General features: G+C 63.3%; 1 protein-coding gene across 5 annotated transcripts in view; it reads right to left on the reverse strand.

Annotated features, from left to right (window-relative positions):
* Window positions 1-12,295, reverse strand: part of ROBO3 (roundabout guidance receptor 3) — a 108,592-nt gene that overhangs the window by 14,904 nt on the left and 81,393 nt on the right. For all 5 annotated transcript variants that reach the window (XM_089773306.1, XM_089773307.1, XM_089773308.1 and 2 more), the window contains exons 6-13: window positions 11,604-11,731; window positions 7,300-7,424; window positions 6,863-7,034; window positions 4,099-4,304; window positions 2,195-2,276; window positions 1,258-1,426; window positions 668-834; window positions 42-163 (exon numbers count right to left, since the gene is read on the reverse strand). In XM_089773306.1, the coding sequence (XP_089629432.1) occupies window positions 42-163; window positions 668-834; window positions 1,258-1,426; window positions 2,195-2,276; window positions 4,099-4,304; window positions 6,863-7,034; window positions 7,300-7,424; window positions 11,604-11,731 (1,171 nt within the window). The remainder of the gene's footprint in view (window positions 1-41; window positions 164-667; window positions 835-1,257; window positions 1,427-2,194; window positions 2,277-4,098; window positions 4,305-6,862; window positions 7,035-7,299; window positions 7,425-11,603; window positions 11,732-12,295) is intronic.

Consider the following 12,295-nt stretch of genomic DNA (forward strand, 5'->3'; position numbering starts at 1 on the left):
GCCGTGCCCGCCTGCACCCTGCCAGCCGGCGCCACACTCACAGTCCAGGACACCTGGATGGCGGTGGAGGTGAGGATGACGGGCGCCTGCAGCTGCACCGCGACCTGGCTGAGCTCACGCTGCACCTGCCGGTGATCCACCCCCTGCCTGGCTGGGCTGACGTCTGATGAGAAGCCAAGTGTGAGCCCCCTCTGCCCGGCCCAGCATCAGGCCCTGAGCCCCCACTGCCTGGCCCAGCATCGGGCCCAGCGCCCCCAGCGTGAGCCCCCTCTGCCCGGCCCAGCATCGGGCCCAGCGCCCCCAGCGTGAGCCCCCACTGCCCGGCCCAGCATCGGGCCCAGCGCCCCCAGCGTGAGCCCCCTCTGCCCGGCCCAGCATCGGGCCCTGAGCCCCCACTGCCCGGCCCAGCATCGGGCCCAGCGCCCCCAGCGTGAGCCCCCACTGCCCAGCCCAGCATCGGGCCCTGAGCCCCTCCTGCCCGGCCCAGCATCGGGCTCAGAGCCCCCAGCATGAGCCCCCACTGCCCAGCCCAGGCCCCCATGTGAGAACCCCCAGCCCAGCCCTCCTCCCCCGCTGAGAACCCCCAGTTCAGCCCAGCCCCTCTCCCTGGCTCTGCCCATTCGGCGACTGGGCCCCCGGGGCCCCCCCGGCGCTAGGCCCTGCCCACCTTGGGTGCGCACGGGCTCCGAGACGGGGCTGGGGTCGCTCAGGCCCTGGGCGTTGGCGGCGCGGATCAGGAAGAGGTAGATGGTGTCGGGGCTCAGGTCGCTCACCGTGTGCTTCTCCACCCGCACGTTATCGGCCACCGTCTGCCAGGTGCTGCCTGCTGACTGGCTGCAGCCGGGGAGGGGGACACCGCCAGGTCATTGCTGAGAGCCGGGCGGGGTGGGCAGTGTCCAGGCCCGTGGGCAGCAGCCAAGACGGTCCTCATGTGAGGGCGATTCCAGAGTCCAGCAGAGCCGGGGGTGCCGGTCTCAGCACAGAGGGACGGGCAGGGCTTGGTCCTCTCTTGCTGCGTGTCCGAAGGGAGAGCCGAGCCTCCGGCCTCGGGGCTGCTCGCGTGGGGCTCCCGGTGGGACTGGGACCAGCAAGGGTCTCGGGCACAGCGCCAGAGTCCCCCTCCCCCAATGCAGCCTGCCCCCAGGGTGCGACGGCGGGGAGTGGGTAGGAGACCGGGAGGGGTTTGTACTCGCAGCCTGGCCCCGGCCCCCTCCCCAGGCAGGCACTGCGGGGTCGCCCCTCTGGGCAGGGCGTTACCTGAACGCTTCAATGATGTACGTAGTGACGGCGGCGTCCCCGCCTTGGGGGCTCGGCTTCCAGGCCAGGGTCACGCTGTTCCTGGTGACGTTGGTGACCAGAGGTGCCGAGGGGGGCCCAGGGAGGTGGCCAGGCTCGGAGAGCTGCACCTGGAGGTCAGCCCCGGGCTCTAGAGGACAGATGGACAGAGCTGTAGGGGTCACAGAGTCCAGGCCAGGCAGGAGCCCCCAGACCTCCCGCCGGCTTGCAAAGACCGAGCCCTTTGCAGCACGGACTCTGCGGCCAACAACCGGCACAGGGAGCTGGCTGGCCTGCCACAGCCACTGCCTGATGTGCGGAGGCCTAGTGGGACACCGCAGGGAGAGGCCCAGTGCCCGACACCCGCTTGTGCCATGCTCGTGGGGGGCAAGAGATGTCGGCTGCCAGGCCTGCGAGTGTCTCCAGGCAGTGCTGGCCAGGCCAGGCCCCAGCGAGTCTGACACACGGCCCGTGGAGCCCCGCAGGGCTGGCCTTACCATGAGGCAAACTGAGGCAGCCACCTCAGGTGCCAGACTGGGGGGGGGGGAGGATACTAGGACCCAGAGTGCAGAAAATTGTGTCTGCTGCTGGCCAAAGGAGGGAGCCTGGGGGCATCATTTGAGCTCCCCGCCTCAGGTGCCAGCATGTGTGGGCTGGTCCTGGAGCCCAGCTCCATGTCTCCTGAGCAGCTCAGCCCAGCTCAGCGGGCGGTCCCTCGGCCTTGGCCTTGGCAGAGCCCGAGCTCCCGGCAGGGCTGGGAACAGGGTCGCAGCTGTGCGCCAGCAAGCGGGGTGAGGCACCTTGGGCCACTGGCCAGGGCTTGGAAAGGGGGTGACCCGCCAGCGCGGTGTGTCTGGGCCGCGGACCCCCCAGCCCTCCCCAGGCAGGGCAGGCCCAGCTGGACGGGTGGACCACTGACCTTGCACCGTCAGGACCCCGCTCCATTCTGTCTTCCCCGTGGCGCTGGCAGCCATGCAGACGTAACGCCCCGAGTCCGACACCTGCACACACCAAGGGCAGTGAGAGAGCAGCTGCCATGGGATATGTGACGTAGTGGGGGTACCTTGCTGGGGGCTATGCTGGGCAGTGGGCTGTGGGTGACCTCCGCTGTCTGCAGCACGGCCCAGCAGGGCAGGGGGTGAGTCATTATGCAAAGGGGGCTCCAAACCTGTCTGACCAGCTACCCCGCAGGGAGAGAAGCAAAGGAAGGTGGATGCGGCCCCTGGCTGGGGGCAGGGCTGGAGGAGAGTTGGTTAGTTTCTGTCTGGGAAGCAGGGGAGAAGGAGCTAGGGAGGGGGCTGGGATTGGAGGGCCCAGCCATCCCCCATCTCAAGGGGGGGCACTGAGGCCTCTTAGCCCCAGTTCCTGAAACCAGATTCCATCTGTGCTGTGCTGTATCCTGGAGCAGCAATAAACTCCCTCTGTTCTACTGGCTGGTGGAGTCTGTCCGTGCCACTACGGGGGTGCAGGAGGCGGGAAAACCCCAACGCGCCGTCACAGGCGACCCGCGGGATCCCTTTGGGGGGCAGGCTGCTGGGCCAGGTGCTCCACCTGGCAGCGCTGACAGCTCTGGCTCCCCAGGAGAGGAGCAGTTTGCAGGCAGCCGGCAGCCCCTTTCCTGGGACACAGCCTGGCCTGGCCGGGTTTCTGCACCCCTGGAAGCAGCTCCTGGAGGGCGGCTGCCCCGCCTGGACTGGCCGTTTTAACACACCCGCCAGGCAGGGCTGCCCACATTTCCCCACGACACAGCGTGGCCAGAGGAGCGGGCAGTCCCCGGGGCCATTAGGGTTCCCAGGTGTCCAGTATTGAACTGGACAGTCGGGTATTTGCGCCTTCTGTCCGGTAAAGAAATTGAGAAAATACCAGACATACAAAATGTCCGATACTTTCTGCTTTTCCCGGCTTGGCACCCAACAGAGATGTGGCAGGGGTGGGGGAAGTGGCAGGGGAGCAGCACAGACACCCGGACGTACACGCTCTCACACACATGTGCTTGTGTGCACCCTGCCCCTACATGTGCACGCACAGACACCCGGACGTACACGCTCTCACACACATGTGCTTGTGTGCACCCTGCCCCTACATGTGCACGCACAGACACCCAGACGTACACGCTCTCACACACATGTGCTTGTGTGCACCCTGCCCCTACATGTGCACGCACAGACACACAGACGTACACGCTCTCGCACACGTGTGCTTGTGTGCACCCTGCCCCTACATGTGCACGCACAGACACACAGACGTACACGCTCTCGCACACGTGTGCTTGTGTGCACCCTGCCCCTACATGTGCACACAGACACACAGACGTACACGCTCTCGCACACGTGTGCTTGTGTGCACCCTGCCCCTACATGTGCACGCACAGACACACAGACGGACACGCTCTCGCACACGTGCGCTTGTGTGCACCCTGCCCCTACATGTGCACGCAGACACACAGACGGACACGCTCTCGCACACGTGCGCTTGTGTCCCCCCACCTCCACAGGCAGTGCAATTCACACATGCAATGCGGGGAGAAACCACTGCTCTCCCTTCTCCCCACTAGCCCAGACGGGTTCTCAGATGGTGGGGGCTGGGCTGAGCTGGGCTGGGGGTTCTCAGCTGCAGTGCAAACGCTGCCCGCTCCGAAGGACTCCCTGCCCTCGGGCAAAGCCCCAGAGCTGAGCGAGGCCTCGTCTCCATGGGAGAGCAACCTCACCACCGGGGCAGTCGGGTGGATGTCTAGCCCCGGGTCAGGGCAATCAGGCAGCCCCGAGCAAGGGCCAGCATGTGAAGGTGACCCCAGGAGGCCCGCGAGGGGCGGCAGCAGCTCACCTGCACATTTGTGATCTGCAGAGTCCCGTTGTCAGAGAGGCTGGCCCTGGTGTCCCTGCCCACGACCTGCTGCCCGTCTTTCAGCCACTGCACGCTGGGCAGCGGGTTCCCGCTCACATGGCACTGCAGCTGGGCTGTGGCGCCCACGGCCAGCGTCTGATTGGCGGGCCCTCGGCGGATGATTGGCGGGAAGTGGTCAGATGTCACTTCAGGGAAGAGCAGGTGTTAGCGAGCAGCTCACCTGGCCTGGATGGCAGCCTGGCTACTACAGGACCAGCAACAGCTTCCCAGGCTGAGCCGCAGCAGCTCCTGACCAGGGGCCACCTGCCTGAAGGAGCCAGCCTGGGCTTCTGGCACCTGGACCCATGGGATCCTGGCACCCCAGGGCCCAGGAGTGTCAGTGGGGGGACAAGGTGTCGCCAAGGGGTGGGGTGCCAGCGGGCCCTGCACCCCCATTGGCAGCCAGAAGTTCACCCACACGGACCCTTCCCTCCTCGCACAAGGGAGCTGCCACTGAGGCCCCTCCCGTGGGCAGCACGATGACTCCCCGAGGTCCCTCCCGTGGGCAGCGCCGTGACACCTCCCCCGAGGTCCCTCCCGTGGGTAGCACCGTGACACCCCCCCGAGGTCCCTCCCACGGGTACCGCCGTGACGCCCCCCCCGAGGTCCCTCCCGTGGGTAGCGCCGTGACACCTCCCCCGAGGTCCCTCCCGTGGGTAGCGCCGTGACGCCCCCCCGAGGTCCCTCCCATGGGTAGCGCCGTGACACCTCCCCCGAGGTCCTTCCCGTGGGCAGCGCCCTGACACCCCCCCGAGGTCCCTCCCGTGGGTAGCGCCCTGACACCCCCCCGAGGTCCCTCCCGTGGGTAGCGCCCTGACACCCCCCCGAGGTCCCTCCCGTGGGCAGCGCCCTGACACCCCCCCGAGGTCCCTCCCGTGGGTAGCGCCCTGACACCCCCCCAAGGTCCCTCCCGTGGGTAGCGCCGAGACACCCCCCCGAGGTCCCTCCCGTGGGTAGCGCCGAGACACCCCCCCGAGGTCCCTCCCATGGGTAGCGCAGAGACACCCGCCCGAGGTTCCTCCCATGGGGAGCACCGAGACCCCCCCCCCCAAGGTTCCTCCCATGGTCAGCGCCGTGACACACCCACACCCCGAGACCCCTCCTGTGAGCAGCACCATGACACCCCTGAAGGTCAGAGAGCCATAGACTCCTAGGGCTGGAAGAGACCTCAGGAGTCACCATTTGAATCCACTTCTGAAAGCCCCTCCCCGAGCCTCGCGAGTGACGACTGGACCAAGGGCCCAACTCATTCCAGGGGACCACTAATGAAAACCAGGGTCAAGGTGTGAGGGTCAAAGGGTTAAAACGAGGAAGCTGGTTTGGGACACCGAGCAGAGAACCCCAGAGCGCCCACTGCTCTGCGAAGCTGTTCCAGGGAGCCAGTGGATGCGTGAGACCAGGGAGGAACGGAAGGAGGCCCCACAGTTGCAGAGCACCCCCCCATGCAGCCTCCTCCTCCTGGTGCTGTATATGGCAGTTTTCGCCATGGCCAGGAGGAGGCTGACGAGGTGATCCCGTGACTTTGAGGGGCCACGGATGGGGTGCACATAAATAAAAAGGTGAGAGGAAAAGTGCAGGCAGAACTCAATAGGAGGTTCTGAAGGAGCTGGAATTAGGGGTTTGGAACGGGTCCCATTTGGAGAGAGGCTAAAGCGACTGGGACTTTTCAGTTTAGAAAAGAGGAGACTGAGGGGAGATATGCTAGAGGTCTATAAAATCGTGAGTGGTGTGGAGAGGGTGAATAAAGAAAAGTTATTTATTAGTTCCCATAATATAAGAACTAAAGGAAATTAATAGGTAGCAGGTTTAAAACTAATAACAGAAAGTTCTTCTTCACACAGCGTGTAGTCAACCTGTGGAACTCCTTGCCAGAGGAGGCTGTGAAGGCTAGGACTATAATAGAGTTTAAAGAGAAGCTAGATAATTTCATGGAGGTTAGGTCCATAAAAGGCTATTAGCCAGGGGGTAAGAATGGTGTCCCTGGCTTCAGTTTGTCAGAGGCTGGAGAGGGATGGCACGAGACAAATGGCTTGGTCATTGTCTTCGGTCCACCCTCTCTGGGTACCTGGTGCTGGTCACTGTGGGCAGACAGGCTACTGGGCTAGCTGGACCTTTGGTCTGACTCGGTACGGCCGTTCTTATGCTCTTATGGAATAGGGGCTGCAACCTAGCGCATTCCAGATACGTGTGCACCAGGTTTTCCCTCATGCCGTGAAAGGGGCAGGCATCTGGGATGGGGGTGAACCGCGCCAGGTACACGCCCGTGCTCACGGCTCCATGAAGGAGCCACCAACTGATGTCCCCAATGGGCCGTGGGATTAAGGTGGAATAAAGCCCATCGGGGTCCCTCAGCCTCTACAGGTCTTAGCTAGTCCTGCCACTTGGTGTTGGGGCGGGACACGAGGGTGAGGAAGGGCCGTCAAGTCCAGCCCCCGCCCGAAGCAGGACCAGCCCCACTCGGTCATCCCAGCCTGGGCTTTGTCAAGCTGGGACTTAAAACCTCCAGGGATGGAGATTCCAACCCCTCCCTAGGGAACCCGTCCTAGTGCTTCACCCCTCCCCCCACCACGCTCTGCCATCCTGCCACCCGCCCCTCACCCCAGGACTCCCCGCCCTTCTCCATGAGGCAGGTTGGCCACGCGCCGACACACAACTCCAGCGAGTCGTTAGTGCCATAAGGGCCTGGCTGGACCTTCACGCTCACCATCCTCCACCTCCAGCAGGGCTTTGGCCAGGATGCTCCCGGCCACGCTGATGGCCTGGCACATGTAGTAGCCCGAATCTGCCCTCTGCACCTCCGTGATGGTCATCTCGCCACTCGGGGACACGGCGAAGCGCCCCAGGGGCTGCGGGGGCTGGCTGGGGAACAACAGGATCTGCAGGGCGGACACAAGGGAGCCTGACTCTCCACCCCGCCAGAGCCAGGGGAAGACAGAGGGGGTTAGGGCTGTCAGCTGTCCAAAACATAGCACCCTACCCCCCCATGCCACCCCGCTCGCTCCACCCCTGCCTCCCCCCGCTCGCACTGAGCTGGGGCAGGGTACGGGGTGTGGGCTCTGGCTGGGGGTGCGGCCAGGGGCTTTGGGGTGTGGGAAAGGGCTCTTGGCACATGCCGGGGGGAAGGGGGCATGCAGAGCCTACCTGGCTGCCCTCCTTCTGCCAGAACACAGCCGGCGGCGGGTTTCCTTTGGTTTCACAGTGAAAGGTCACGGTGCGGCCCTGAGCCACGATCTGGTCTCGAGGGTGCGTCACTAACCGGGGCGGAACTGAGAGCAGAGGGAAAGCGTGAGGAACAAACAGAGCCGGGTTGCTAAAACGCAGCAGCGCCCGGCACGTCCTCGCCCAAGCGCTCCGGCCACATGATGGGAGACCCTCCACGAGACGCTCCAGCCAGAGCAGCGCAGACTCGACCGCCCTCAGCCCCAAGCCCAACGTCCTCCATCCAGGGAAGCCAGAATAGCCGGAGCATGGACAAGTCCCTTAACCGGGTGCCCAGCAGAGGGCACCCTGCACCAATCCCAGCAAGCCGGCTTCCCAACCTGCTGCGTCCAGTCCCTGCTGCTTTGCGGTTGCTCCCCGCCGGGCAGCAGCATCCCAGGACTTATCCACCCAGGGAAGGGGGCTTGAGTCGCGAGGCACAAGAGGCAAACAGGCCACCGGTTCCTCCTGCTTGGCTCTGGGGGGTCCCTTACAGGGAGCTGGAAGGAGCCCCCTTGCTGCAAAGGCTCCTGGGTTACAGATGTGAGCACCCGCACTCCGCCATGGCCTGGCGGCTGGGCAGACGCGGCTGGACGCCGCAGGAGCCTTAGCCTGGCTCCCAAATAAGCGTGTCAAAGAAAGGCCCCTGGGGACCCTGGCACCAGTCGCCCAGCGTCTGCAGTGTCTGGAGCCGCGCGTGCACTGTGAGTGTGCAACTTGCCCGGCACACGGAGCGAGCTGTCTCTCATGGGCACCGTCGGCAGAGGCGCCAGGTGCCTGCTGTGTGCCAGCATGGGCCCTGACTTCCCAGGGACTGGGCCCCTCAGGCCGGCAGTGCCCACGCGCAGGCAGGGGAGTGAGTTCTGCCCGTGCTGCGGCCCAGCGGTGGCAGGGCTTGGCCGGCAGGGCTCCGAGGCAGCCAGTCCAGACGGCCCATTAAAGCGGGGTCTGTGCAGGGAGCCCCGCCCGGCTAGCGGCACAGCGAGCGTGCCAGCCCTTGCACCTGCCACCGACTGGCTGGAGGCTAAAGCCCCGCGGGAGGGTCCCCGACCCAGGGCCAAGTGCCCCTTTGAGCCCCCAGAGCCTTGGCCCAAACCCGCTAGTGTCTGGGCTCTAAAATCAGCGTCATTCCCACACCCTCGCTCAGCTGGGTGGCACCCCCCAGAAGCAGCCTCCAGGGGTGAGCTCAGCAGCACAGCCTGGGCTAAGGGCTGCTTCCCGGAGCTTCTCAGTGCAACCCATCACCACAGCTCCTCTGCTGAGGCGCAGGGTCTCGGCCTGGCCCTCTGCCATTTCTAGTGTGCGTGCACCCCCCCACAGAGACACAGACACACACACAGACACAGGCACACAAAACCAGACCCCCTCCCCCAAGAGACACAGACACCCCTCTCCCAGAGACACAGACACACAAAAACAGACCCCCCCCTCCCACAAGAGACACAGCCCCCCACCCCCGCCCACTAGAGACACAGACACGGGCACGCACACCACCACAGGCATAGAGACACAGACACACAGAGAGACACAGACACCCCCCCCCTCCCCAGAGACACAGACACAGAGACACACACAAAAAAAACAGACCCCCCCCCCAAAAAAAAGACACAGACACCCACCCACAGAGACACAGACACGCACACCACCAAAGGCATAGAGACACAGTCACACACAGACACCCACAGAGACAGGCACACCCGCACACAGAGACACAAACACTCACACCCACAGACACACAGAGAGATACACCACAGGCACAAAGACACAACACCTACCCACACAGACACAGACACCCACACCCACAGAGATAGAGAAACACATAGGGTATGTCTACACTACCACCCTAGTTCAAACTAGGGTGGTTACTTTAGTCATACGAACTTGCAAATGAAGCCTGGGATTTGAATTTCCCGGGCTTCATTTGCATGTTGCCGGGCGCCGCCATTTTTAAATGTCCGCTAGTGCGGACTCCGTGCCCGCGGCTACACGCGGCACAAACTAGATAGTTCGGATTCGGCTTCCTTGGATTAGGAACGAGGTGTACAGATAGTTCGGATTAGGCTTCCTATTCCAAACTATCTAGTTTGTGCCGCGTGTAGCTGCGGGCACGGAGTCCGCACTAGCGGACATTTAAAAATGGCGACGCCCAGCAACATGCAAATGAAGCCCGAGAAATTCAAATCCCGGGCTTCATTAGCAAGTTCATATGACTACATTACCCACCCTAGTTCGAACTAGGGTGGTAGTGTAGACATACCCATAGATACCCCCACTCCACAGAGAAACACCCCCACCCCACAGAGACAGACACCCACCCGCAGAGAGACATTGCAGGAGGAGTAACAGTAGTTCGAATGAGGAGCTTTAATTTGAACTGCCTAGCCTGTGCCGCGCATAGCCGCGGGCAGGGAGTTCGAACTACAGGGGCATTTAAAAATGGCGGTGCCCGGGAACATGCAAATAAAGCCGGGGATATTTTAATCCCGGGCTTCATTTGCAAGTTCGAATGCCTACATTAGCCTCCCTAGTTCGAACTAGGGTGGCAGTGTAGACAGACCCACAGAGAGACACACCCACATTCACAGGCACATACCCCCTACAGGCACAGAGAGACAGACACACCCACCCACCCAGAGACAGAACCCACACATACAGAGACACCCACAGAGAGACACCCACACATCCACAGAGACACACAGGCACAGACAAGGTATGTCTACACTGCCACCCTAGTTCGAACTAGGGTGGCTAATGTAGGCATTTGAAGTTGCAAATGAAGCCCGGGATTTAAATATCCCGGGCTTCATTTGCATCTTGCTGGGCGCCGCCATTTTTAAATCCCCGTTAGCTCCTGCAGGTAGGCTCCGGCTGGACCCCAAGCCCTCCCATGTGCTAGCAGCCAGCAGCGGCAGCCCCTTCACACAGCGCCGGCAGCTGTGTGGGTGGGTGGGTGGGTGGGTGTGTCTGTCTCTCTGTGCCTGTAGGGGGTATGTGCCTGTGAATGTGGGCAGCCCCTTCACACAGCGCCGGCAGCGGGCAGGGGCAGTGGCCTGGGGGATGAAATCCCAGCTGCGAGTGGCAGGGTTTGGCTTTTCCTGGCTGGCAGTGGTTTCTGTGGGCAGCAACCTTCCTGGCATGGAACACGGGAGCCCACCCATCCAGAAGCCCAGGGGAACCCCCGACCAGACTGGCCGGGACCCAGGACGCCGTGTCCTGTGAAGCAGGCTAGGGGAGTGGCGTGACTTGGGGGGGGGTGTGTGCACACATGCTGGCTGGCACCCCCTCCCAATTCTAACCCAGCCAGGAGTTACGAGGAGAAGTACGAGGCAGCCACGCCCGGCGCCCGGGTGTGAGGGCTGAATAGAGCCAGAACATTCAGGGGAAAGTGCCCTGAGGTCCGGTAACCTCCGGCTTTCAGAGCAGGGTCTGGAGATGGGACGAGAAGGGGGAGGAGGAACAGAGAAGAAAAGGAGCACATCTCCTAAATCAGCCTCCTGCCCATAAATAACCAACCCTCCCCCATCCACCCGGCCGCCTGTCAAAGCCTTTTCTTCCCTCTCAATGGAAGACAAAGGACCCAGGGTTCAAAATGCTAGTCGCTCCTTCCTCTCCCGCCCGCAGCCCAGGCGGCTGTGCAGAGCGGCACAGTATTGCTGGGCACTGGTGGGCCATGGTCCGGCTGAGCCCTGTGGGTGCTAGGGTAACGGATGTAGGTTGCCAGGTACCTGAGGCAGGAGCCTGTGCCCGGTTGGTTAAGGGCTCTGGAGACGCTGCAGAGCGGGTGCCAGCCGAGACCGGGCCGATCCGAAGCAGGGCCAGTGCGCTGCGCCAAAGGCTTTGCACCAGCCAAGGCCTGGTCCCAGCACAAAGTCTGTTTTGGGCACCCGCCCCACACAGGGCTGGGAGCTGGTACCTGCCGGGACCCGCAGGCCTGGCATGGGAACAGACCTGCAGCTGAAGCCTAAATGAGCCCTGAGCAAGCCCCTGCTGCCCCCGCCCTTTGCCAGTGCTGGAGCAGTGGCTGGATGTGTGATGCACCTTGCACGCTCTTGTGCGAGGCTCACTGTGAAGGAGATCAGCAACTCTGCCCCAGGCTTGGCTCCAAATCCAGCCCCCCTCCCCCTCCCCGGTGGCACCGAGTGCCCGGCTAGTGTCAGCCACTGCAGAGGGGCAAGTGGGCCCCGGGCAGGGGTCTCCTCAGCTCCTCCTCCACTCCAGCTGCCTCAGCACAGCCCTACGCCCCTCACCATGCACGCTGAGCGAGCCAGAGGCCTCCGCCTTGCCCACGCTGTTCTCTGCCACGCAGGTATAGGTGCCCTCGTCCTCAGCGCTCACGCGGCTGAGCCGTAGCGTGTTGTCAATCTGGATCTCCGCCCTGCGAGGGACAGGAGTGAACGCGCTGAGCCAGCCTGGCAGCAGCACCTTGCCGCCTGGGGTCAGCCCTTCCTGCTCCCGCCCTGGGTGGAGAAATGCTGCCTGGCATATCCTTACTCAGGGCCTTGCCTCCAGCCTGCTTAGTGTGCGCACCAGCCCTGGCTGGCGTCCAACCTGCCTAGTTAGCGGCAGTGCATTGGGGGCTGGTGATCAGAGCTCCCTGTAAGCCGAGCGCTTGGGCGGCACCCTGGAGAGATTCGGATGCCGCCTGGCTGATTAGCAGAGTGCTCAGAGCTAGCAGCAGGGTTTTCTACTGGTGGTGCACATCTGTACATGCCTCAGTGCACTCAACAAAACTCATTCCACACAAGGATGGGAACATTGCTGGTGAACCGCTCTGGGTGAGCTGGGGCATTCCACGCTGAGTCCTGTCCTGGGACCAGTCACAACAGGAATTGGATGACACGGATCTTACCCTGGTGAGCCAGGCAACCAGGGCGTGCCTGGGGAGAAGACCCTCAGACCCCTGCAGATGCTCCCATTCTGGGGAGGAAAAGGGGACACT

Source organism: Pelodiscus sinensis, chromosome 25 (assembly GCF_052426305.1).
Source record: "Pelodiscus sinensis isolate ZL-2025 chromosome 25, ASM5242630v1, whole genome shotgun sequence".
NCBI lineage: Eukaryota > Metazoa > Chordata > Testudines > Trionychidae > Pelodiscus > Pelodiscus sinensis.